This window comes from Elephantulus edwardii, unplaced genomic scaffold (assembly GCF_000299155.1).
Source record: "Elephantulus edwardii isolate Elephantulus edwardi_28Jun2011 unplaced genomic scaffold, EleEdw1.0 scaffold00294, whole genome shotgun sequence".
Lineage (NCBI taxonomy): Eukaryota > Metazoa > Chordata > Mammalia > Macroscelidea > Macroscelididae > Elephantulus > Elephantulus edwardii.
Window position 1 is genome coordinate 1,796,703 of NW_006400044.1, and position 27,193 is coordinate 1,823,895.

Genomic DNA, 27,193 nt, shown 5'->3' on the forward strand with positions numbered 1-27,193 from the left:
CACTTAACAACAACAACAACAACAAAACATAAAAAAAGTAGGTTGAGGGAAAGAACCTATGCCGTGATTGTCTGGAGGGAAGTAAAGGATTTGCACTGATATAGCTCCCTTTTATGCTACCATATTCCTTTTGTCCATGATAATGCTGTTGTTGTTAAATGCCATCGAGTAGAGCATGACTCATAGTGACCCTATGAACAAAAGACCTGAACTCTGTACTATAACTAACAATCTTTCTCTATACTCATAGAGTTTTCAAAGGCATGTGGTTTAGGAAGTGGATCCCAGTCCTGCTTCCAAGTCCATGTCAATAGAGAGTCCAAATCCACTACAGTCAGAACACTCTAGAATAAATATACTGACACAGAAAATTTTTGACCAGAAAAATCACTGAGCCTCAAACAGATTAATTATTATTCAAAGTCTAGGTTTCCTCTAGGTTGCTAGGTGGCACCAATGAATGATATGGGCTCCTGATCCAAGCCATAGTCCATTGTTTTTATGCATCTGAAAGCTGGAAAATTAGTAAAGATGACAGAAGAAGATCTACGCTTTTGGACTGTGGTGTTGGAGAAGAATATTGAGCATGCCATTGACTGCCGACAGAACAAACAAAGAAGTCTTGGAAGTTCAACCAAGGTGATCCCTAGAGGCAAGGACGGTGACATTTTGTCTCACTTATCTGGGCAAGTTCTCAAGCGAATCCAGTACCTGGAAAAGAATAAAATGCTGAAAAAGAGAATGTCAGTGAAAGAGAGGAAGACCCTCCACAAGGTGGATTGGCACAATGACTGTAACAATGGATTTGAGATTATGAGTCTAGGGTGGAGATGATGAGTCTAGGGTGGTTTGTTTATAGGCTCACTATGAGTTGTGGTCATCTCGATGACACTGAATAACAATAGTAACAGCAACTAACCTAAAGGTTGGTGGTTCAAATCATCAGCATCATGAGAGAATGACCTCATGACTTGCTTTCATAAAGATTAATGCCCTGAAACCCTATAGAGAGTTTTACTGTCTGACCCAAGTGGGGTGTGGGGCCACCATGTGTTAAATCACCTTCTCAACAACAAGATTGATTTTTTTTTTGGACCACATCTAACAGCTCACTCTAGATTTTTTCCTTCAATAAAGAAAGGGATGGCACAATAAAAGCAGAGAGAATGTTAGTTAAGAATGGAAGATCTGAAGGGAGCTCTGGTGGCCCAGTGGCAAGAAGCTGCGCTGCAATCCCAGAGGTACACAGTTCAAGTCCACCAGATGCTCTGCTGAAGAAGGCGGGACAATGTTCTCCTGTACCAGTCAGATCTGATTTGACAGTATACACACACACACACACACACACACTAATAATAATAATAATATAATTAAAAAAAGAAAGAACAGAAGATCTGGAGCCAAATTTATTAGGAATAAGTACAGCCTCACCTTACTTGCTTGTTAATTTTAGAGCCAGTTATGGAAGCTTTCAATTCCTGTCCCCTCACACACTAAAGAATAAACAAAAAGTGTACACACTCATATGTCTGTTGGGTTGAAAGAAAGGCAAAGTGTGTAAGAAGATACTTGGCAGAGATGGTAACCATTCAGCCAAGGTTTTTGGAAATAGTTGTCAAGTCAGTTCCAATTCATGTCAACTCCAAGCCCCATGTGTGACAGTGAACTGCTCCCTAGAATTTTCTTGGCTGTGATATTACTGGGAGTAAATTGCCAGACCTTTTCTTATACAGTGTCACTGAGTGGGTTTGAACCATCAAACTTTAGGTTGGTGTTTCTCTCTCATTTGGGACGAGTTGGAACTCATTCATATTCGACCTTCCAGTGGGTTTTCAAAGACTGTAAAAGTTATGAAAGGATATTGCCCATCTTTCTCCTGAGGAGCAGCAGGTAGATTTAAATCTTCTGCCTTTGGGTTGGCAGTGCAATTCCCTACTCACTAGGCCACCAGAGTGAGCTTAGCTGTTATGTGCCATTAAGTTGACTGAAACTCTGTGACTGCAACTCATAGTGACCTTATGAACAACGGCTCTGAACCTTGGCCTATCCTGAGCCAACCTCACCATCTGTGACACCACTGACCCCCTTGTCACAGTCACTGTGTCAATCCATCTCATCCAGGGTCTTCATCTCATGCACTGAGTACATATAATTTGCACCACATAGACACCTCAACTAAAGTTATCTTTAGCCAATATCACATAAAAGAATTGTTATAATAGTAGCTTTCATGGTGATCAAAGACTCTATAAAAGGGGTAGATATGTGGATTTTTTTTATTACACTGGTAAAACAGAAAAGAGTAAAGAAAGAGATTTAATAACAAAGTTAAAAGTCTGGTCTCTTGTGCCCAGTGCTAAGTTATAAAGAACAGAATTGGCAGTACAACCCATCAGAGCTCATGACTGCTAACAAGTGTGGAGGGTGGTTTCCTACAAAATGTGGGTAAGTTTGTGACATGTGACAGCAAAAAATGAGGCTGAAAATATTTCCCGCCACTCTTGCTAGTACAGTCACCAATTTCCTTTCTTTCAGGAAATTATAAGCTCAGCAGCAGTGGTGAGATTTAGGACTGGTTTGCACGTATGTAGACATGGTTTCAAAGTTTTTTTGAAATGTGCTTGCATAACCCAGACCTATCCTGTAGGCTGGAAATTTCATCCAAACTGTCAGTCTCTGGAGAATTCAGGCTCATGAGTAGAGGAGGTGACGGAAATCCCTCAAGAATGGTTTTCCCAGAGGTTTGTTGTATGCAACCTAAGACCTGGATTTTTGTGCCTGTTATTTTAATAGGATTCTATTTTGTTGTTGTTATTGTTGTTACATACTATATATCAGTTCCCAATCTCTAATTCCTTCATGTTTCCAATATAAAGTTATTCCTTATTCACTGCCGCCAGCCACATTGATTCTGACTCATAGCAATCCTCTTTTCAAGGCTGCACATAGCAATGGGAGGAAACTGTTCATCTTTCTCTGGTGGATTAGAACCTCCAGAGACACTTGGTCTTTACTTCAGCAGTGCAACTTGCTATAAATGCTACTGGAGAGAGCTCCCTAAGTTACTGCTATTGTTGTTCTGTAATGTCAAGTCAGAAGTGACCCATAGCCCAGGCAGATTTTCAGAGGCAGCTAATCAAAGGGCAGGACAGTGTCTGCACATCTTTCTCCCACAGAGCAGCTGGTCGTTCGAACTGCGTGCCTTTGGGATTGCAGTGCAGCTTCTTGCCACTAGGCCACCAGAGCTGCTCTCAAGATTAAAATCTTATCTGTGTCATGGGAATAACAGTGTTCATGGTTTTCCTATTAATGCATTTCTGACTATTTTTATCAATTCAATGTAAAACTTTATTCCTATATTTCATTGAGTTGATACAATTGGAAGTTGTTCTTCACTAAATTTAAAACAGGAGCAGCACAGTTATTTAAGGACTATTTTTTTTAAATTCCTTTCAAAATATCCATTTTTCCAAAATGCTAAATAACCCCAGACTATTGTGGAAAAAATATAAGGTGTGGAATTTATTTGATTTAGGATTAATTTCAAGTGGAGAGATTTCTAAGTGCTTCTCTTTCTTGGAGCTGTCCATGTGGGGGTGTTACCTGATATTTAGCCAGCAGTTTGCTCTTCCAGAGGGAATGGGCGATATCATGAATTGACAGGCGCAGGTTGTGGGTGCTGCCTTTAAAATGAAGTGCCTTCGGTTCTTCCAGGAGCTGTCCTCCCATCTGTCTCTCGAGCTGTAAAACTTCCTATAATGACATATGCAAAACAAAAGCAAATGATTGAAAGGGCTCAAAGCATAACTTCAGTCAAGATCAAGTGAGCACATTTCTTCTCAACACCACACATAACCTGGGCACTTCCAGGAACTCTATTTCTGGTAGCATCAAGACCCTACCACTGAGGTCTCCTTCATATCTACTGCTGCTAATGTCCTATGACCCAACAATCTTCATCACACCAATCAAGGGCAAATTCAGTAGAGTATACATGTGTTGACAGATAAACTGGGTGTTTAACTGAAGGTAGGGATCCAATCAGAGCCCCCAGATGGAAGCACCTCAATCAAAATAAAAATCATAGAACGATAAAGTAAGTAGCTTTGCCATTTACTTTTAGAGAATTGAACAAACAACAACAAAGCAAACTTTTGCCTTATATTTGCTAAAACCAATGAAAACAAAAAGAAATTTAGCAGGTGGTTTAGAAAGCTTATTTAGTCTCTTGTAGTTTTCACAAAGACAGAAATAAAATAACAGAGATGTTGCTTATAGTGATTCATTACATTATACCCAATTATTTAAAAAAAACACAAAATTCTTTTTCTAATAAGCTCATTATGTCTCATATTAGTGGAACTTATTATGATACAAATTAGTGGAAATGATTCTGAAACAGCATTTTTCAGCACCAAATGTTGAATTAAATAGTTATTAAGATTAAATTTCAAAAGAGTAACTCATTTCTCAAGAATTGTGGTTGATCAAAACATTTGCCATGGAACTTTGTTTACACTATAAAGATGTAGCACAAAGACAAATTCTGTGTATATTTCCATTTCTCAAGTTAGCTAATGGGAGTTAATGAAGCATTTCTAAGTACAGCTGCAATTATCCAAACAGGAGCAAGTCCATAAGTTATCAATGGACAAAAGAGCCTAGTTTCCTTTGCTAACTGGACCCTCCCCCTGCACTTAGCTCTTCCTGTGCTTTAAAGCATGACTGACCCAACTAGGTAAGCAAATTATGAGTTTTCTTTCTTTTAGAGAGGTTTCTGGAAAAAATGGGATTTTTGAAAAATATAAAAGCAAAAGAATTTGATTCTCTGGCAATATTTTAATACAATGACTTAATGTCATGAACATAGGCTAGATTCCTTTAGGTCATTCCACAAATATATTTTGAGCATCTACTATGGTGTGACCAAACACAGATGGAGAATTGCTAGTATGGGGAACAGGTTGCTTTAAGACAAAAAATGCACCCACCTAGATATGGAGCTTATCAACATCATTGATTAGAGGTAAACAGCTCATTTCAAGCTGCTTCTGTAAGTGGTTCTTAGCATCCATAATCTTAATGTCAGGGCACTGAAAATGTAGGAAATATTAGGATAATGTGGAACATGGTCTTGGACAGAGACCCCACTAATTAGTGTCTAATGGAAGAGATGAGGCAATAGCCCATTGATGTGGAGATATGCATGGCCCAGCTGCCTGAAAATATTGATCTGCTATTTAACACCACTCACTGATGAGTAGCTATCACTTGTGACAACAGCCAACCAGTCGTCAACCGTGGTCAGTTGCACAACTGGACCCACAAGCTGTGTCATTTTGTTCTTGCTGCACTTTGTCTGCATCTCAGCTGATTCCTGGCGTGGCCTCACCTCACTAGGTCAAAGAGATCCATCTAGATCCAATTCTCCTCCCAGAATGCTTTCCCGCAACTACACAGCTCATTCCTCCACAAGGATTCAGCCAGACGGAAAGGAACAAGAATAAGAAAACTGAGGGTTAATGGCAGTTTCTTCTGCTTCAGCAGGAAGACGTAATAAGCTTGTGCTGATCATGCTCTGTGTCTAGTTAGCATAATAGAGGAAGCTGATGTTCCCACTGAACCTGGCACCTGACAAATTCTAAAGCTAAAATGATGTTTGTTTATAAGCCATTAGAAGAAAAGAAACATAATTAGAAATCTTTGAGATTACAGTCATGCCAATCAATCAGTTCTAGCTTCTTTCCAGTACGCCCTAATTACCTCATCAAGATGTCTAAAGAGCAATCGATAGTAATTATCTGATTACTATAGATCTTCATTATGTCCAAATTATCTCCCTGGGATGTCTAAAAGAAGATTCATTGTATTCTGGGAGGTAATTGTACTCAACAATATATAATCTACGTACCATTCCTACAATCTACATAGACTGCCAAAGGAGCTGGATGGAGCACATGATCAGTTTTCTTGGCAGGGAGGATCATGGGGGTGGGGGAAATCTAAACTGCCTATTGGCCATGGCCTTGAAGTCAAGGAATCTAATAGCATATTTCAACCACAGAGTCTGAGTGGGAGTCAGCTCAAGAATAAAGCTCAGCCAGTACTTGGTTATTTCAGTAATGCCTTCAAGTGAAATGGAAAAAGAGTTCTCAATGAGGAAAAAGGGGCTGGTTTCAAGTGTCTTCTTTTTTGAGGATGTACCAAGGACAGTGTCCTTTCACAGGAATGTGAGGCCTGGCTTAGGAGTGGAATAGGGTTGGTAAGAGAAAGCATTCTATGTTTATAAGTTTGCCATCACCTCATTAACACAGTATCACAAGATAGCTGCACTGAGGTGAGACAGAGCTGATTTTTTTTTTAAAAAAAAAACCCTTTTTTTCCAGTATATTGTTAAATTAGGTGTTGTCAAGTTGAGTATGACCCACAGTGACCCTATGAACCACAGATCTGAACTCTGTTCTATCTTGTGTCATCTTCACACTTCCTGACACATTGAGCCCACTGCAGCAGTCAGCGTGTCAATACACCTGATTGAGGGTCTTCCTCTCTCTCCTTCACCGACCCTTCACTTTTCTGAGAATGATGTCCTTCTCCAAGCATCATGTCCCTCTCCTCCTAGCCACATGTCTAAAATATGTGAGGTGAAACACCCTCTCCAAGACATATTTTTGGTTCTTTTGGCAGTCCATGGAATGTTCAGTGATCTTCCAACATCATAGCTCAAAGGCATTAATTCTTCTTCAATAATCCTTATTAATAGTCCAACTTTTCCGTATAAACACTATTTCAGTAAGAATTCCTACAAAATAAAAATTTAGTCTTTTTCTCCCTCAAAAGTATCAATGGTATCATTATATCCAGAATATGCAAAGAAAACCGAACAAAAATAAGACCCCAGTTCATAATGATATAATCACAAGATATCAACAGGTAAACAAGTTCTTGGAAACACAAATTATCTACAACCATATATAAATTGGAGACAAAGTGAATCCCACATATAATTCTGAAGACAGATGCAAACCCATTAGATAGGATAGTCATGTTTCTGCTGTCTATTTTAAGGTTTGAATTATCATTGCATGTGACATGTTACAGCAGATTCCACTTCAAAACATGTTGTGACTTCTATTTCAAAAGCTGGGTTTTCTGGATACCTTCTGCCTGAAATAGTCTCAAGTATTTTACATTGAATGTAGGTGCATAAAAGTAACAGACGTGAAAATCAATAAGATGTGATTTTGCGGGTTAAGTGCTTTCCTCGCCTAGTCTTCCTGGGAGCATCCACTCAATGCTGATTGGACACAGATGATGTTCCAGTGACTTTGCTGGGTTCTGGGGCAAACAGGCAAACAAGCAAGCAAGACTCTTCCCAGACTTCTCATGGTCAGTTAGGAGGACTGCCCAGCAGACAATCACAACACAGTGCGCTGAGTACTGAAAAGGCTTCTCCACAGGCAGCTTTTGGATCCCAAAGGTTAGGATATATCACCCACTTTTAAAGACAATAAGAACAAAATCTATTTAAGGTCAAAAGATTTAGGAAGACTTAAGACAAATGCCATGATCTTGGGGAGAAATACCATAATGGAAGATACGATCTTCTAAGCTTTTTGTTCTCAGAAACATAAATGTCACCTTTCCTCAAAAAAGTTTTCCACCCTGTTTGTGGTATCAGGCCCCTTAGTGACTAATGTTGGCTCTGGCTAAATCCACCTCCTGCTTGTTTGAGTTTGCACTGCTTACTTGAAAAGGGGGTCGGTTTCTGATACCTTGTATAGTTCTAGTCACGTCACTCTCATGTTACCTTCATAAGACTTACTCCAATGTCTGCAATCAACGTGTTTTTAGCTCACCCTTCCACAATGACAAGTACCTCTTTACACATAGAAACCCTAATCATAGGTCACAGGACGAGAGCCTCTGCATTAGATCCTGGGGATTTTGGGGATCTGAGCAATATCATGAGATGACCTTTTTTTCTCTATTTCACTGGTTGCCTCCCAAGCACACTCTGAGTCCAACCCCAGTGAGGGCTGTATTGATTCAGGGAATTCAGGGAGCCTGTGAGGAATTGCTCTAATGGCAGGGAGGGACAAGGGACTCTACAGTAGAAACAAGCGGTTTCCACAGTAGCCAATTAAACCAGGATATTATCCATGCCAAGCCATTAGTATGGGCCACTTAAGAGCCACAATAAATCCAAGCTGTTTCAGAGGCCTCTGTGTACACAGGGAACACCCTGGCCTATACCCAGAGCTCTCTCAGTCTCTCAGATAGGACCTGCCTTCGTTAAAGCCTGACAGAGAAAAGGAAATGGAAGGATCCATACAACTTCTCCTGCCTGGCTTTTCTAGCTCTAAAAACTGTCCATTCTATCTGCTTCCTTTCCTTCTTTGTTCCTCGTCCTTCTTGCAGTCTTGGCATGTCTCTGAAAATTTCCCTTAATATCAGTGTTAACACAATTGCTCACTAGGAGACCCCAGGCAGCAGGACAGCCTACACATAGGTGTCTGAATTCAGAATATAACACGTTTCTTCCCACAGGATTTAGGCTACAGGTTGGTTATTGAACTGAACAAAGCACTGAGCAGGGCTAACGAGCTGGCCCAGTAGCCCACGTCCAGGGCTCACCCACATGCCATGCTATGCTTATCCATGGCCTCTATGTTATGCACAAGAAGTCACCTTCTCTCGTTGCTCCAAAACGCACCATCTTCTTTCTTCTCCTTAACTCTTTCCCACTAAGCTGGAATTGACTCAAAGCTGTTGCTCCAGCTGCCTTTCTGAGGCTGAAAATGGCCTGGGAGGAGACTGCCCATCTTAGTCCCCTGAGTGGCTGGTGGATTTGAACAACCAGAGAGGTACCACCTTTGGGTTAGCCATGCGACTCCATAAGGACTTTGCCACCAGAGCCCCCTTCCCTCTTACGTAGAGGCATCTCTTAAGCTTCCAGTTCCTTAAGAGGTAATAGTCTTATTTACGTATAATCTCATTCTTCCCACTTTCTCTCTTTTTCTTCTCTCCAAATACTTTCCAGGCATTCTTCTCCTTTTTTATTAGAAATCTTACCAGCTAAAGAGAGGAGGAAACACACGATTGACCTTAAATATCTTACAACCTAGCATTGTCTCTTCTGAACGTGAAGGTTGGAGGGGGGTTAAGTCAGGAGTTTGGTTCATTTTGTTTTGCTTAGTTCTTGGCAATGTCTCTGGGTGTTAGTTATTTACTCTTTATTCTTGTCAGAAATAGAACCATGAGTTGACTGGTTTTGTTGCCTGAGATCAGTAACAGGAATACGAGCAGGTAGAGACATCTATTCTGGGGAAAACAGTAAAGTGACAGCACAGGAACTGAAACCTTAACAGCAGTCAGAGAAATGTGGCCAGACTTGCACGGTAGAAGTTTTCCATTTGGTTCAACTTCTCTGCCCTGTGGAGATGGGACCATTGCAACCTCCCTGATGCTGGAGGGAGACCTGAAGATTGGTTGTACTTCAAGAGATCAGCCTGCACCTTTCGGGCCCTTCTGCAATGTGTACCTACCTGGCTCCCTAAGGCAGCAAGGACAAAATCAGCGAACATTCATCACGCACACGTGCTAAGTCTCAAACCACCATTCCTCTATGATCCTGCAGACTAGAGCTGGTTTGTAGGGTTTCTTTTTTGTTGTTGTCTTTTTTTTTTTAAAAAAAAAAAAAAAAGGAAAAGAAAAAAAAAAACCCAAACCAACACAAAACCAAGCCAAAAGCTCCCATCGGGCTGTACAAAGCCTATCTTGCTCCTGTTCATTCTTTTACCCTGTGCTCCCAGCTGCCCTTGTCGTTTGGGGGATAAGACACTTCTTTTTGCTGCTGTGGCTGTCACCGCTAGAGCTGTCACAGCTGTGAGCTCGCTTTCCACAAAAGCAGAGGCCAGGAAAGTGGCCAACCTTCTCTCCCACTTGCTGCCAGGCTTTCAGCTGGGTGAGTCTCTACTCCGGGCATGCTGTCTCTTCCTGTGGCCTCCAGGCCTCAGGCCTCAGTGCCAGGCCGTGGGGAGCAGCTGACTGCTAGCAGTGCCCTCTTCAAGTTGGCTACTGTCCCTTCCTGTGTTCACAGTGGGGGGCTTTGCTCTCCCTCTAAGTTTTTCTGCTTTTCTTCATCCCTAATAATAACAAGGCTGGACTCTAGTGACCATTTGCAAACATGTCCCCGTCAAGCCTGTTAGTTTCTAGAGTTCTGCCTGCTGCTTTCACAGCTGTGGCAGGCACGGATTCTTGGTCTGAGTCAGGGAGGTTTGTGACACTTTTAAAGCAAAATGCCAAGCTATAGTACTTGGGGAAGTGGCTATGTCACCTCACTACCTCTCAGCAGAAACCTGAAACCAGCAGCCTTTGACTCCATTCTGACTCAGAGTGACTCTAAAGAAAGGTCTAAGGAAAAGATTATCTTCACATCCATATTAGGAAGAAGACTTGGAAGTTGTTCTAGGCCTTTTGAAGTCACCTTGCCTTGCTTTTCATGTTTTAAGGTATTCTTTCTAAAAACTTCTGTATCAGAGGTTTTGGTGGCTGCCAAATTATATGCCATCAAATCGGAATCAACTCATAGCTGAAGGAGAAGCTGTAAATCACACGGGAGGAGATGATCCATCTTTCTCGTGCAGGGCACGTGGTGGCTTTGACCCCCTTGTCTTTGAGTTTGAGCAGCACAGTTCCTTATGAGTTGGCCACCAGAGCTCCCTGGTTGCTGTCATTACAAATGTATTAACTTAATACAAGACACAGTTGTTAGTTGAGACCTCTGCAAATCAGAAGTTTGAAATGAGCTAGAAGCAACATGCTGGCAGCAGGGCATTCTCTTCTGAAGACAATAATGGAGATTTTACTCCCCCCCCCTTTTTCTAGCACACATAGGCTGCCCCTAGTCTGTTCCATCTTCAAGGCTAGTAAAAACACATTCTCTGATGCTGCATCCATGTTCACATCTCTTTTTGAGATTAGCTGGGAAGAGTTCTCTACATTTTAAGGATCAAATTTATTACACTGACTCTACTGAAATAATTCAGGCCAATCTCCACATCTCAAGGTCCTTACTCTAAATCACGTCTATAAATCTATCTTGTCATGCCAAAAGCCAAGATGTTCACAGGTTCCAGAGTTGAGGTCTAGACATCTTTTTTGAGAAGGGGACAGCTAAGGTAATTATTTTGTCTACCACAACTTCTGTATTGTCTTCTTTTCTTGAACATGGAGAAGTGTGATGAGACCAAAGGGCAAACTCTTGAGAGGATGTTAAAATAGGGCAAATTTATAGGTACTTAAAATATTTCTATCTCTAAATGAGTGACTTGGAAGCAAGAATGACATCCACTTCCTAAACAACATACCTCTGGAAACTCTATGAACTTTGAAAATTGTCAATAGTTAGAGAAACGCTTCAGGACTTTTGTTCATAGGGTTGCTATGAGTCTTGCTCGACTGATGGCAATCAACAACAAAAACAACAAATGAATGACAACTTAGCCAGTCACAGAGCCTGAAACTCACTCCACAAGTAGACCCTACAATTTGATATTTGTGGAGACATTATCTTCCAAGCTCCACTGAAATCCAAAAGTCTACCTCAGGAAGATTAACATTATTTTACTGACTGCCTATTTGATACTGGTAGGTTAAAAACTCTGATTTTGTGAACTCTTCAAAAAGGGTCCCTGATACAGACCAAATTACTGTACAAAAAGGTCAAGTGAAAAAATCAGCGCTGCAGAATTGATGGGTGACAGAACCAATGTACCCAGGCAACCAAACGTAAGCTGTTATTCCATACCACACTCCCTTTCATATGCTTAGAAAGGACACATTAATAGTGATTATAAATGCATTCTTTTGTTATCTAATATATTTATTGGTTTAATGCATGACTATGCTATGCACTGCTGATCCTTCTGCCAGCCTTCAGAGGTAAGTCACATGGAAGGGATTACTTACCTTTTTCCTGAGGAACATCTGGTAAATTTGAACCATGCACATTTGGGTTGGGAGCACAGCTCCTTACCACTTAGCCAGCAGAGCTCTGTATGTGATGCATGCATGAATACATCCATTCCAGAGGCCAGCACAGTGACAGTGAAAGAAGTCATCAATTTGAGGTAGCCCCAGTTCAATAAGGGCACAGCTTGCCATGGTAGGGGCAACAGAAGGGCACTCGTGAGGAGGGCATCAGTTGGCAGGATTAAAATGAAACCAGAGCCTTCCTTTAACAAGCTGCCTATGACTATTTATAGCTGTTCCCAGGAAATATGTGCATCACACAATTTGCAACTAGCTTTTATTTAACTCACTTTCTTTTTATTCTTCTTTCAGTATTTCTTTCATTGTTCCCTTTCTCATCACATAGTAAAAGCTTTTGCTTAAGGTGCCCTGGTGGTATAACAGCTAAGACATGAGGCTACTAACGAAAAGGTTAGCTGTTGAAACCCACCGGCTGTTCAGTGGGAGGAAGAGTCATCACAGAAGTATTGCACTAAAGCCTGGTTGGTTGTTGTTATTGTTGTGGACTGTTGAGTTGGAATCAACCCATAGCTGATCCTCCAGCGAGTTTTCAGAGACAGTTAACCGTATGAGAGAAAATTGCTCATCCTTCTCCTACAGAGCAGAGAAGGTGGATTTGAACTTTGTGCCTTCAGGATTGCAGCACAGTTTAGGGTTGTGAAAATGGAATTACTTCAAAGTAGATTGTTCTCCATGTCAAATGACTACATAAATAAAACCAGAGTATGCGAATATTCATTATTTGGTTTGTATCACATACATATGTCAGTAATTCAATGAACATACACAACCCATATTGCAGGCAAATAACACCTCTTTTAGGTTTTGGATTTTAATATTTAGCATAAGCCCTTTATTATGAAAAGAAAACCTTATAAGTTGAACTCTTTTGCAAATGAGGCAGAAATTATTTATTTCTACATACACATATGTTTCTCCTTGGGTGTCTTTCAACTTACCCTAAATATAACCCTATTCCCCGTTAATTTCTGGTCTATTTACTCTAAGATTTAAGTCTTTGCAAATAATGAAAGGAAAACACCAATATTCTTACATTAAACATCTGAAGAAGAGAGAGACAGGAAAGCTCTGACACATCAAACTCAATCTTTTCAATACACTTGACCTCTCTATTTGAGCATCGAATTGCTTCCTAACTATTTGCACAATTCTCAGTATCTTTACTTCTTCACATGAATTCATCTTGAGTGGTGCTCCCACTGGTCCTTCAAGTACTTACACAGTGGGGAAAAATCTTCCTGGAGGCATATAAAAGAGTTCCACTGTCTCCCATTAGCCTTGACTTTTTCTCTGGCAGTCGTCATCTGCATTCAGATTCTACATCAGGGCTTCCAAATTGCTAAACTCAACTTTTTAAGTTTCAGGTGACTGTTTTTGCCCTCAGGCTTAACAAAAGTCATGGAAATTGTTACAAAAGCTGCCAGACTCAAAGAAGTATGTGAGAAGATGAAAGGATGCTTCAGAATTTCGTGAGACTGACTGAAGGAGAGGTCTATTTCTCCCCCATCTGCATAAGGAAAATAACCAAATTAGGATAAAAAATGGGCATTAAGATTTTCTATAAGTTCAGTTCAACAAATGAGGATGACAGAAGAGGAAGTGACGGCTTTGGATTCTGGTTTAGAGAAGAGGACTGAATACACCATGGACTGCCAAACAAACAAGCCTGTCTTGGAGGAAATATAACCACGGTGCTCTTTAGAAGCAAGGATGGTAAAATTTCATCTGATATACGTTGGTCATGTTGTCAGGAGGTGGCAGGCCTTGGAAAAAGATGGAATTTTGGAAAAGTGAAGGGTCAGAGAAAAAGAGAAAGACTCTTAATGAGACGGATTGTCACAGTGACTGTAACAATGGCAGGGAGCATGTTAGAGAGGATGAGAATGGCATAGGATGCAAGGTTCAGACCTGTGGTTCATAGGTTCCCTAACTGACTTGATGCCACCTAATAACAATAACCATCCATATACTGGGTCTTATTTTTTTCCCTTTAATTGCTATTGAGGGCAGTTTTGACTCCTGAGAACCAACGTTTCACTTTGGTTCCATATTTATACTATTTCAGTGTTTGTGAGCATAACTATAATTCAGAAAGTATCCCCAGAAATCAGTAGCAATTATGAGAAATTAGGTCCTAAAATGGAAGCTGGACAGTGGCATCCTCTTCCTAAACAGCATGCCTCTGGAAACTCCGTGAACTTTGATAAATGGTGGTGGTTTTGAAAGGGTCGCTATGACTTATGCTCAACTGGATAGCAATCAACAACAAAAACAACAAAATGTGTCAAATCCTAAAAGATCATTTTGATATCCTGGAGATGAAGGTAGCAGAGAACTTACAAAGGAGTAAAGCTCCTTTTCTTAAAAAAAAAAAATCAGAATTGGAATTAAATAAGAAGTGGCAGTAACAGTTTTAGAAGTCTAACAGTTGAGGGATCTTCCATTGAATAGTATAGTAAGAGCTGGACATTACTAAGCACTATGGCAGCTGAAATGAAATCATGGATGACAGGAGGGTGGAGAAAGCTTGTAAGAACTGTTAAGGGAAGTTTGATGAATCTAAATAATACGTGATCATGGAGAAGCAGAGGAGGCATGGTTTAGGTAAGTTATCTTGAGAGTCTAGTATATCCAAGCAGAAGATTAAGATTTTTAAGAGCAGTTCAAAGGCCTAGATGTGGAAATGGAGGGTTTGTTCAGAGGTTTAGCCTTAGAAATGACAAAAACTCACAACACTTCAAAGTGACAAGAGATTTCAAGGTGAAAGTAGGTGTCTGAGAGATACTGGGAAGAGTAAGTTAAGGGTCTGTGGCCTGGGATACTAGAGAAGATGGAAAAAACAAAGCACCCCTTCTGGATGTACCTTGTAGGAGAGAGTTAGAAGGTAGAATGACTGTGATCAGAAAAGTGGAATTTTCCAGGTTGGAAATATTGATAGCAGACCTACCAAGTCAATAAAGATGCAGCATAGGATATGCTTAGATTGATGGATAAATAATGAGGCAAAAGATAAAGAGTGGATGTGAAGGATCTAGACTAAGTTTGGGCAAAGGAACTATGCTTTAAACGGTGATACGAACTTTGAGAGGATAGTGGGACTCAAATGGATGGAAAAGAAGACCAGAGGAGGCAAGTTCTGACAGAGGAGGGATATGTAGAAGTGTGTGCCAAGGAACTGCCACGGTCAACGAGACCTAACCCATAAAGAAGAATTATGCCCCAAGAGTGGCCACGGGGCCCAAGAAGGATAGGATCTTTCCTCTTGGCCATGTGGTCAGTTAGAATGAGTGAGCTTCACTACAAAGATTGTGAGGAATGCTGTAGTTACCTGAAAAGCCCAAAGGCAACTAGTAAAAGAATGGGAGAAGGGATAATTTGAGGAAGCAGGAAAGCTGGCTCTTCATAGGCTTAAAGTTCCAAACAGATTTGATAAAGTGTTTAGCATAATAATTTTTTAACATTGACCACATAATAGAATAACAATAAAAGCATTTTTAAAAAATCCAATACCACTCAAGGCAATTAGATCTGAACCTCTGGGGACTGACCCTAGTCTAAGTGTTTTTAAAAACACTCCAAAATGATTTTTATGTGCACTAAGACGACTAGAAATTGAGGAAGATCGTGAGAGTGAGGGATGTCTGAAGAAGGAGGGGGTTTTGTGAGGGATGATGCAAAAGATAGTGTTTATGGATATCAGTGGAGAGAGAAGCCAGGAGGTGGGAGAAAGATTGGCAGGGAACATTGGCAGGCAGATTGCCAAGGAGGCAGAGTTTAGTAATGAAGGGCTTTTCTGGGCTAATCAGCCCCAAGGTTCCAATTGAAGTGTGGGCGTGAGGCAGTGTTAGCGTGACTGAACTAATTGTCTCTTCAGTATGTTGGCGAGGCCGTTTACCCATAACTAGAATTTTGGTATTTCTGTATTATTAAAGGCCATGAGGTGCAAGAAAGCCTCATCCATAATTCATGTTTGTTTCAGGCTAAGTGCTAGGTCCCCAGATGCAGAGAATTTATAACTGTCTATTTGGAAAGCACTGACCACGATACAAACTACTCTTGGGTAGTTTTTACTGCTTAGACCTGCTCATCAGTCTTTGTCAGTGTGCAGAGTTTGCAATTCTTTCCTACCAATTAAAGCTATAAAAATTATTTTATCAAATGCATTACTTTGTATGGATTTGTGTGTATCAGTAAAGAGTAAAGGATATTTATGTATACTTAGAAGTATTTACATATACTTATAAGAACTAGGTGTGTGAACAGAAAAAGTACATTTCAGCCATGATGCTGGTCTTTTACTCTATGAGTTTTCAGATTGGTTTTTCTCAGAAGTGTTAAAAATGATTAACTTACTCAGGCTACATGGCTCCCCTACAAATACAGTTTTTCCTAAGAAGAATTGAGAGCTGAGAACTACTTCTACTCTGATAATGCCTCAGAAGTATCAAATTTGCAAGGAATATGAAAGAAATATCCTTAAGCTTTGTACTAGACCTGTGTCATCAGATAATCCTGCAGGCTCAACCATCAAAATGTAACTGGGGCAATAATCTACCACAAGAAAGAGGTGATTACAGAAGACTCTTAGCTGGTCCCCCTGTTCCTATGTTTTCCAGTTTAGTTTCTTGGATCCAGATTTCTTGGAAATCCAGCCCTCAGAACTCGGGATTCATAACTACACTCTGGATGAAAATAACAGAGGGAAAGTCATTCATTTTCAGAATCCATGTCTTCCCTTGGCTTCTTTGGCCTGTTTCTGTCAACCACAACCACTCTTTCTTTTTTGGGTGCTCAATCTTCCTTAGTCCCTTTGCTTTCTTTCTTTCCTACTCTGCTGAAATAACCAGGTTCCCTTGGGCCCTATGTTCTAAGGCATTTCAAGCAACATAGTGGAGAGGTAGGAAGCAGAGTATAGCCAAGCTTCCCAGATGTGCAGTGCGTACTCTTGAGAAACTTACTTGAACTATCTATGCCTTGAGTTACCCATATACAAAGTGGGGGTAATGGCATTATATAGGGTTTTTGTGAAAATTAAACGAATGAACATGAAATATGTAGAACGTTGCATAGCATATAAAAAATTCTCAACAATGTTTATTATTATTATTATTTTTTTCTCATTTCCTCCCTCTAGTCTCCTTCAGGGAGCTCTGGTAAGATAGTCTGTAAGGAGTTGTGCTGCTAATCCAAAGGCTTGATCTTTTCTGGAGGTTTGAATCCATCAGCCATTCTAAGGAGAAAGATGGGTACTCTCCTGCTATGTGTTTATAGGTTTAGAAACTCAATCGAGGATTAGTTCTGAGTCGGTTCTGACTAAATGACAGAGGGAAGAGAAGAGAGGAGAGGTGAGAGAGAAAGACAGACAGACAGAAAGAGACACTCCCTTGGAGGAATGATGGCAAATCAGGGGTAAAGTTTTCTACCCATCAGTAATTCCATGGGAAAAAGAGATAACAGTCTACTTCTGTAAAGACTGTTGTTGCTGCTGCATACCATTGGGTCAGAATCAACCCATAGCTGACCAACTGGTGAGATTTCAGAGGCAGTTAACTGCATGGAAAGAGATTGTCCATCTTTCTCCTGTGGAGCAGCTGGTGGCCTTGAACCACATGTTTTTGGGACTGCAGCACGGCTTCTTGTCACCAGAGCCTTGGGAATAGACAGGGAGGTTTTGCTTTACCCACATGGTTGATATAATTTAGAATTCACTTGGCGATAATGGGTATTGTGTGATGATAATGGGTGTTCTCCTGACACCATGGATGACAATACCAACATTATATAGTTTGTTATTGAAAATCTACTTCAGATTTGCTCTTGGTTCAGAAAGCTACAGCTTTATTCCTAAATAACTATCTCTTAAGGCATCTTTTCTGAATGGCCAATTCATACCTCTAACTCAGTACTCCAAATGTGAAGACCCATATCCGTACCCCAAAACTATGTTTCCTCCTGAGTTTGCTACTGTGGCTTGGTTTTCTGCCTTCCAAATCCAGGGCCAATCACTAGGTCCTATAGAATTGTTGTTGTTAGGTGGCATCGAGTTGGCTCCAACTCAAAGTGGCACTGTGTACAACAGAACCAAACTTTGCCCAATCCTGTGCCCCCCTCAGACCCTCTGCTACGCTTAAGCCCATCTTTCAAGTCACTTTGCCAAGGTTATGTAGAGCATAGTCATAACTTTGCAGGTTCTTTCTTTCATACTGTTCTTTTGTTCTCATTCCTTTATCATCATCCAAGTCGAACACCACATTCTCTCTTCAATTGACCTTATCTTTCCAATGAGTCAGATTCTTATTTCTCAAGTATATCTCCAGTCATGTCTATCTCCTTTTAAAATCTCTCTAGTAACTCTCCACTAATTCAATAAACTCCATCTCAATTCCTCTGTCAGTCAAGGTTAATCATGATAAAATTCTTACCTTTCATTCTTAATGGAAATGCTCTCCCAGCATTGAGCCTGTATTTATTTCCAGTCGATGTTTCCTCAATTTGTTCCCTTTAGCTAGAAATGTTGTGCTTCTTTTTTCTATTATTGCTGATCAAACTCTTACCCTCCTTTAAGGCAAATCTCAAATGCTAGTTCCTGCTCAGATTTCTTTAAAATAATGGAGCATCTCCCCCTTTGAAATCCCATAGAACTCTGAGTCTTATCTTATGTCACTTCTCACACTCTGACTTGCATCAAAGTCCCTGGCATACTTCTTTTATTCTTCCTTCTAGATCATAAGTTCTTCAAAGGCACTTACTATATCCCTCAATGCTTCAAATGGGATAAAATGAATGGTAATAATAGCACCAGGAATTAAGCTCATTTATTCTGCAAAGCAGCAGCCTGTCGTCAAATGCAAACTCTCTCTCTCAGCTCTCATAAAAAGAATGGGAAAGCATATAAATGAAGTAGCACACAAGAGGAACATACCATTTGAGCAATTACGCCAATTCCTTTCACAGGCAGAATACAGCCGAGATAAACATGGAAGCAGATTATTTACCATGCACCAGTCTCCTTGCCAAATCCTCCACTTCTAAATTTTTCATTAAGAGAAATCAAGGAAGGTAAACAAAAATAGCCCTTGGGAGGAAGCAGCATAAAGAAAGCAGCTCATACATCAGTATGACCTCAGAGAAATGTTGACTTTTTTTTTTTTTTTAAGCTGCATCTTGAGGGACCAAACAGATGCAGTCACGTGCCTGGGTTTGCACACGTCTTCTCTCCGTGGGCTGGAGGCACAGCAAACCTTGTGTTTAGGTAAAAGTGAAGACAAGAGGTCAGAGGGCGGTCCCTTACCTTCAAGGCATCATGGGTGTCATCTAGACAGTAGACTCGGACGGTGTACTCCAGCGACGAGCAGCAGAGAGGCCCAAAGATGGCCAGCTTCAGGCGCTTTGCAGCCGCTTTGTTGATGGACTGCCCGACCAGGGTGTATGTGCTGAGGTTCTCGGTGAGGATGTGGCAGGCCTCCGAGTCCAGCTGAATATAGCATGGTGTAGTGAAGTTTTCCTCTCCGACCACCACCACATCCTGAGAGACAAGAGGGAAGGATGGGGGATGAACACGCAGAATACTGGGCCCAAGGGGAAGCTCAGGAGCTGGGCTCTCATGGACACTTGTATGGGGCAAACTTAGCTGAAGTGTAAAAACAGTACATTTTACGTTTTTCATTTCCAAGAGAAAGCATAGGATTGCTTATCTCGAGTTTGAATAAGTCTTTTTCCTATGTTGTTGTTGCTGTTATGTGCCATCAAGTTGCCTGTGACTCATAGTGAACCTATGGACAACAGCCCAAAACTCTGCTCTATCCTTTGGCAATCTTATTGTCTCAGACACACCTACCCCCATTAACCTAGTCACTGAATCAATCCATCTCATCAAGGGTCTTACTCTCTTGTGCTGGCCCTCCAAACTTCCAAGCATGACATCCCTCTCCGAGGACTGATCCTGCCTTGTAACATGTCCAAAGTGTGTCAGATAAAGCTTCAGAATCCTTGCCTCCATGAAGCAGCCTGGCTTTACCCTCTCAAGGACGAACTTGTTTGCTCTAGCAGTACATAGTATATTCAATACTATTCTCCAGCACCACAGCTCAAAGACATCAACTCTCCATCTATCATCTCTAGTTACTGTCCAGCTCTCTGATGCATAGCCAGTGACTGCAAAGACCATGGCCTATATCAGGCATACCTTAGTCTCCAGACTGACATTGTTGCTCTTCAGTACATTGAAGAGGTCTCTGACAGCAGATTTTCCCAGTGCAATTCATCTTCTAATTTTCTGGCTGCTGGTACCAAGACTGTTGATTGTAGAGCCAAGCAAACTGAAGCTGTCAACAATCTCAATCTCTTCACCATCTATGATGATGCTGCCAACTGGCCCAGTGGTAAGAATCTCTGTTTTCTTGATGTTGAGCTTCAATCCATATTGAAGGCTGCAGTCCTTGACCTTCTGCAGTAAGCACTTCAGTTATCCTCAGTTTTAGCAAGCAGAGTTGTGTCATCTCTTGTTGATTGTTGTTAATTGTTGATGAGTTTTCCTCCAATCCTGATGCCACATTTCTCCTCATAGAGCCCAGCCTCCCAAATAATATATATGCAGACTGAAAACATATGGAGATAGGACATATCTTTGACACACATCCTTCCCAATTTTAAACCATGCAGTATTTCCTTGCTTTGTTCTTACGACTGCTTCCTGGTCCCAGTATAGGTTTCGCATAAGAACAATCAAGTGTTCTGGGATTCCCATTCTTTTCAGAGTCAGCCACAGTATGCTGTGAACCACACAATCAAATGCCTTTGTATAGTCAATGAAATATAAACATTCATCTGGTATTCACTGCTTTCAGCCAAGATCCAGCTGACATTAGCTATAATATCCCTAGTGCCACAGCCTCTTCTAAATCCAGCTTGCACTTCAGGAAGTTCCCTGTTGATGTGCTTGTCCAATCATTTTTGGATAATCTTCAGTAAAATCTTTTTTGCATATGATATCAATGATAATTTCCACACTCTGTCAGATCACCTTTCTTTTGTATCAGAACAAATGTAGATCTCTTCCAGTCCTCCAGAGTTCTTGGCAAAAGTTGGTGAGCACATCCAGGGCAGCATCTGTTTGTTGAAATATGTCAATCGGTATGCCATCAATTCCTGGGGCCTTGTTTTTTGCCAATTCTATCAGAGCAGCGTGAACTTCCTTCGTCACCACAGGCTCTTGCTCATACATTGTTTCATGCAATTCTTCTGTGTCCACCAATTCTTTTTGGCACAATGACTCTGTATACTCTTTTCATCTTTTAATCCTTCCTGGATCACTTAATATTTCCCCCAAAGCATCCTTCAGTATTGCAACTTGAAGTTTGAATTTGTTCTTCAGTCCCTTCAGCTTAAGAAATGCTGAGTGAGTTCAGCCCTTTTGATTTTCTGACTCCAGTTCCTTGCACATTTCATTGTAATACTTTGCCTTCCCGTGCTACCCTCTGGAATCTTCTGTTTAACTTCTCAATATCTTGAATTACTCCCTTTGCTTTGGCTTCTCTGCACTCCAGTGCAATATTTAGAGTTTCTTCTGACATCCATCTTGGTCTTTTCTTCCTCCTCTGTCTTTGCATGACCTTTTGCATTCTTTCTGGATAATATTCTTGATATCCTCCCACAACTTATCTGGTCTTTGCACATTAATGTCCAAGACACAAACCTGTTTCTGAGATACTTTTGAAATTCAGATGGGATCAACTTAAGGTCAAATTTTGGTTCCGGTGGACTTGATTTAATTTTCCTCAGCTTCAGCTTGAACTTTCATATGAGTAGTTGGTGTTCTGTTCCACAATTAGCACCTGGCCTAATTTTCACAGCTGATTTTGAGTTTCTCCAGTGATTCTTTCCACAGATGTAATTACTCTGATTCCTTTTTCCTATAGTTTTATTTCTTCACTTTCTAACAGGCTTTATCACACTATTCCCAGGGAGCTCTGGCTATGTAGTCTGCTTTGCTAATCCAAAACTGAGAGACACTCAAGTGGTTTGAATCCACCAGTTGCACCACAGGAGAAAGATGGGCAATTTCTTCCCATGTGATTTTCTTTCTCTGAAAACCAGCTAGAGGGTCTGCTCTGAGTCCGTTTCCATTCCATGCCAATGTGTTAGATTTTAGTGGGGGTGAGGGTTTGTTTGCTTATTCTATTTCTTTTCTGGAATACCTGAGAGGAGCAAATAATTAATGAGCAGCTGAAAGGTTAGAGTCCACCGAGATGATGCCCCCCAACACCCCACCCCCAAAACACAGGAAGAGAATGCCTCCTAAGAGTTGCTTGGTGGTTTCAAACTGCTAGGGAGGCCCCACCCTCAAAGTTTCTTCAGACTAAACATGTTGTTAATATGTACTGTCGAGTTGGACCCAATGAATCACACAGCAAGAGATTGTCCATCCTTTTCCTGCAGAGTAGCTGGTAGATTTGAAGTACGTGCCTTTGTAAGGGCTCTTTAGCACCAGACCACCAGAGCTCCCTAAGACCAAGCATCTTGATATGTACCATCCAGTCACAACAGACTCATAGCTGACCTTCAAGTGGGTTTTCAAAGGTAATAAATCACATGAGCGGAAATTTCCACTTTCTGCCTCACAGCAAATGGTGGATTCCAATGTCTCTCAAGGGATCTAAGTGAAGAAATGTGTGAAACAGATAAGACAAAAGGCAAAAAGGAGTGGTGAAGATGGTGGTGAAACAGCCTACCTAGTATCTTAGCTGACATTTGGGTTCAGTCTACCAAAGTAATACATTCATATATTAGGCAGGATAAATGTATATAGATCTTGGACTTTTTAAAGAGAAGCTAGTTCACATTTTCACGAGAAATAGTCCAACTTTTCATGAAATCAAATAAATACAAAAGAGAACTTTATGCAAGGAAAACCACGTGTAGGCATGATTTAGCTTCTGCTTTAGGTTATTTAAGCTCTGTAGGGATAGGTACTGTTTGTGTAGCTTCCCACTGAAATCTAGGACTTCACACAGACACTGTATTATGGTGAGTACCCAAGAGTCATGTATTGAAAAACATGTAAATGTCTCATGAGTTCAGTCCTCAGAGCTAGACAAAGATAAGAAAGACATAACCACCTCAGGTGCTTATTATGGAAACCTTATTACATAATGTGAGGCAGTAGTAACAATTGTGCTTTAACAGTTATAAGTGAAATCACTTCTGCAATGCAACCTATCCCTGAACAGGAAGTTCAAATTGAAAATAAAAATATAAAAAGTCAACCAATATCACCAACTTTGTTTCAAGGCCAAAGAACCCCTGGAAAGAAGCTTTGTGACAAAACCAGCAGGAGAAAGGAAGAAAGACTTCCAGAAGTCATGGCCATAAATAAAGATGCTTACTTTCTCAGGAACTTAGGAGAATTTGGATATTTTTATAAAGCTTGAGCTCTTTTTTCCCCCCTCATAATTTAGGATGAGTATTGTTGTGTTGCCATTATTGCTACTGTTAGTCAAATTTAGAAGTGGATAGGGTAATTAGGAACAGAATCATCAATTTAGGAATATAGGAGATGAAGACTTTGGGATGTTTTCCAAGGAAACCATTTAAAGTAGAAATGGAATTAAGATTAGATCTCTTTCAATCTACTCTAAATCAATATGAAGGGTATCTCTTAACATCAATTCTAGACTTCGCAGGCCTTCTAGCAAGGAGCGATCTCCAAGGAGAGAACGTATCCATAGGAAAGGAGATCTGGTTAACCCCAGAGATGCCTTGCTAGTCTCTCAAACTGGAACACTCAAATACACTGGGTTGAGCTACTTCTAAGTCATAGCTGACCATCCGTCCCATTTCTAAGGCTGTAAATCACAATGGGAGGACATTGTTCATTTTTCTTCCTTGGAGTTGCTGGATTTGAATTGACACAGATGTCTTATTTTGAGGCTTCAAAATGTTGGTACTTCATGTATATTTTCATAAATATTTCTTTATTAAAAATATCACCTTAAACAATGAATGAATGAAAGTCTGACTCCTCTGTAAACTTTTGTAAAATCACAATTAGAATGACATTTTATTTTTAAAAATACCACTAAAATTCCATAAAGTTTACATATATTATTTCATAGATTGTCTGAGACATTTGTAATGATTGCATGAATATACATGGTTAGTTTTTAAATATTTTTTTATATAAACCTACTTCTGATATATGCCTTTCTGATAATAAGCCGAAATGTTGTTTACTTGGTCACTTGCTCATTTAAACCATGGCAAACTATGCCTACTGGCATTGACTAATCCCAAATCTGATTTTTATTTACTATTTCACATTTAAACCAAAGCAAACATATATTGCCAGTGTACAGTGATCCTCCTATACTGCTTATTCAAGGGTTAATGAGAAGAAGATAAAATTTTCTTTTCTATATCTAGGAAGGAGGAGTGGCATCCACTTCCATAATAGCTTGCCTCCGGAAACCCTATGAACTTGGAGAGAGGATGAAAGGCACCCAAGCATCAAGGACTCTCCTTCATAGGGTCGTTATGAGTCGCCTGCAACTCAACGGCACTTAACAACAACAACAACATCTAGGTACAAGTCATAAAATCTTCATGAAACTATAACAAATCCATTTGTACTTAATTAACTTTGGGTAGTAAGTGAAACCCGTGAGAACGATGCAGGATGTTTTGTATTTAGATGTGGTCACTATGTTTCAGAACTTATGGATGACACTTAGCAACAACAAAAGAGAGAGTGATAGGTTCTGATGCCATTGTTGTTGTTAGGTACTGCCCAGGTGTGTGCAACCCATAGTGACTCTACGTACAGCTGCTCTGAAGCTGCCCGGTCCTGAGCCAGTCACACTGACTAAGACACACCTATCCTCATTGCCCGAGTTACTGTATCAATCCATCTCATCCTGAGTTTTCCTCTCCTGTGCTGTCCCTCAACCCTTCAGAGCATGCTATCCTTCTCCAAGGACTGGTCCCTCCTGGCCATGATTCTCGTGTAGGGATCTATTTAGAGTGTTATCATTAGGAATTTATGAGGATAACCACCCCAGAGAGAAAAGATGCCATGCATTTTCTCCATTCTCTCTAGTGGAACTTGTTGTTTTTGTTGTTAAGTGCCGTCAAGTCGCAGGTGACTCATAGCGACCCTATGAAGGAGAGTCCTCAACGCCTGGGTGTCTCTCTCTTGGGTGGAACTTAGGAGGAATAAATTTTCACTTTGCTATATTAAGGTTAGGAGAATTCTGATCTATGTACTTATCTGCAAATAAAAGCTTAACATATTCAGAAACAGATGCAACATTTTTTTACCTGCAATTTTTAATAAACATCTCCAGGTGCGTGGTGATGAATGCATTAGATTGCTAATCCAAAGTCAGCAGTTTGAACTCATCAATTGCCCCTCAGAAGAAAAATGAGACCATTTGCTTATTTACAACCTTAGAAACCGTCTGGGCAGTTTTTCCTACAGGGTTGCTGTGAGTCAGAGTTGACTCAATTGCTATAGATTTGGTTATGTGTATGTATTTCTATGCCACCCTTTCTAAGACAGGTATATTTAGAAAAGGACTTGTCTAAGACTCTTATGTTAAATTTTCGACAAGTTAGCTAGTATATTGTCATCATATGTGTTTATCAACATTCAGGAATTACGTGTCTCTCTTTGTCAAGTGTGTGAGCTAATGCTCAGTTCATTTATTTTACATTAAAAAGAAAAGGCTTTCTGTAATTGCTCATCATTATATGTATGAAATATCCCTGATCTCCATCTTGTTCCCAACAAACGTACCTCCCACTGTCCCTGTGTCGCTTGGTTCTTAAGCTGGATCTTCCAGTCCTCAGTGTTAGGATCCGCACAGTGATGCATGGTGAGAATGACTGGGCGCGTCAGCAGGGCTCCGGGGGGCCCACAGCTTACCACAGGGGTCAAGAGTGTCTGGCTCTCTTCCATGGGTGGCCTGTCGAGAAAGCAGAGTATCAGATCAGTGACATTTCTGTAGTATTTATGTACTCACTGGGATCTTAGATCCAAAGTTCAAATGGTTTTCTTTGGTAATTTTTTGTGGGAGGGGATGCTGAGGAATGAGGTACAATTGTAAAGGAAGAAAGGATATTCATGCTGTGATGTGAAAGATATATGAACAATTAAGTTCATTGCAATAGCAAAGAGATTGAAGCAAACTGAGGATCTATCAGTGTATAAATGAATAAATAGTTACATATACACAATGGAATACTATACAACACTAAAGAATAAAGGAAATTCTTTAAACACTATATAGCATAGATGAACCTGAAATATGCTGAGGGTAACAAAAGGACAAATACTTTGTGAATATACTCTTTTACAAGTTTAAGAATATTCTTTCATAATTATTAGAGATAAGAGTTGATTGAAATGGAGAAAATCATTACATCATTAATAGACATATATTAAGATGAATTAAGGGAAAGGCAATATACCATAAGGGTATGATCAGTACAATATCACTAAAGGGTATGGTCAGCAAAATATTATGGAGAGGTGCCTAAGAAATACAGACAAAAAAGAAAAATACTATTAAATACACAAACATTGATCTACAAGTGTATATATAGTCTCATAAATCACAGCCAATATGAACACATATGGGCTGAGGAGTGGAACTACACCTATAACCATATTTGGCAGATGATATTTCCATCTTCATATTATTTTTTGCTATAAGTATTTCCATGTATATGGTGCAACTAAAGTTCTTAATCATAACCAAACATCCTAAGGAAATAGGTTGCTTGTCTTTAAGCTTCAGTACCATAGAAAGTGCTAGCGAAGTTGCCTGCAGGGAATTAACTCAAAGGTGACGCTTTTCTGACAGTTCCAATCCACTAGAGAACCCACAATAGAAAAATAGACAGTCTCCTCCCATGCAAATGACTGTTGTTGTTGTTATGTGCCATCGAGTCTTCTGCGACTCATAGCGACCCTATGCACAACAGCCCTAAACCCTGCTCTATTCTGCACCAACTGCACTGCCTCTGACACACCCATCCTGATTACCCCAGTCACCGAATCAATCCATCTCATAGAGGGTCTTCCCCTCCTGCGCTGTCCCTCCACCTTCCCAAGCATGATGTCCCTCTCCAAGGACCT

At 40.4% G+C, this 27,193-nt stretch overlaps 1 protein-coding gene across 2 annotated transcripts in view; it reads right to left on the minus strand.

Annotated features, from left to right (window-relative positions):
• Window positions 1-27,193, minus strand: part of UNC5C (unc-5 homolog C (C. elegans)) — a 619,049-nt gene that overhangs the window by 24,394 nt on the left and 567,462 nt on the right. For both annotated transcript variants that reach the window (XM_006900759.1, XM_006900758.1), the window contains 3 exons: window positions 25,850-26,018; window positions 19,349-19,582; window positions 3,604-3,753 (listed from right to left, as the gene is read on the minus strand). In XM_006900759.1, coding sequence (XP_006900821.1) covers window positions 3,604-3,753; window positions 19,349-19,582; window positions 25,850-26,018 — 553 coding nt within the window. The remainder of the gene's footprint in view (window positions 1-3,603; window positions 3,754-19,348; window positions 19,583-25,849; window positions 26,019-27,193) is intronic.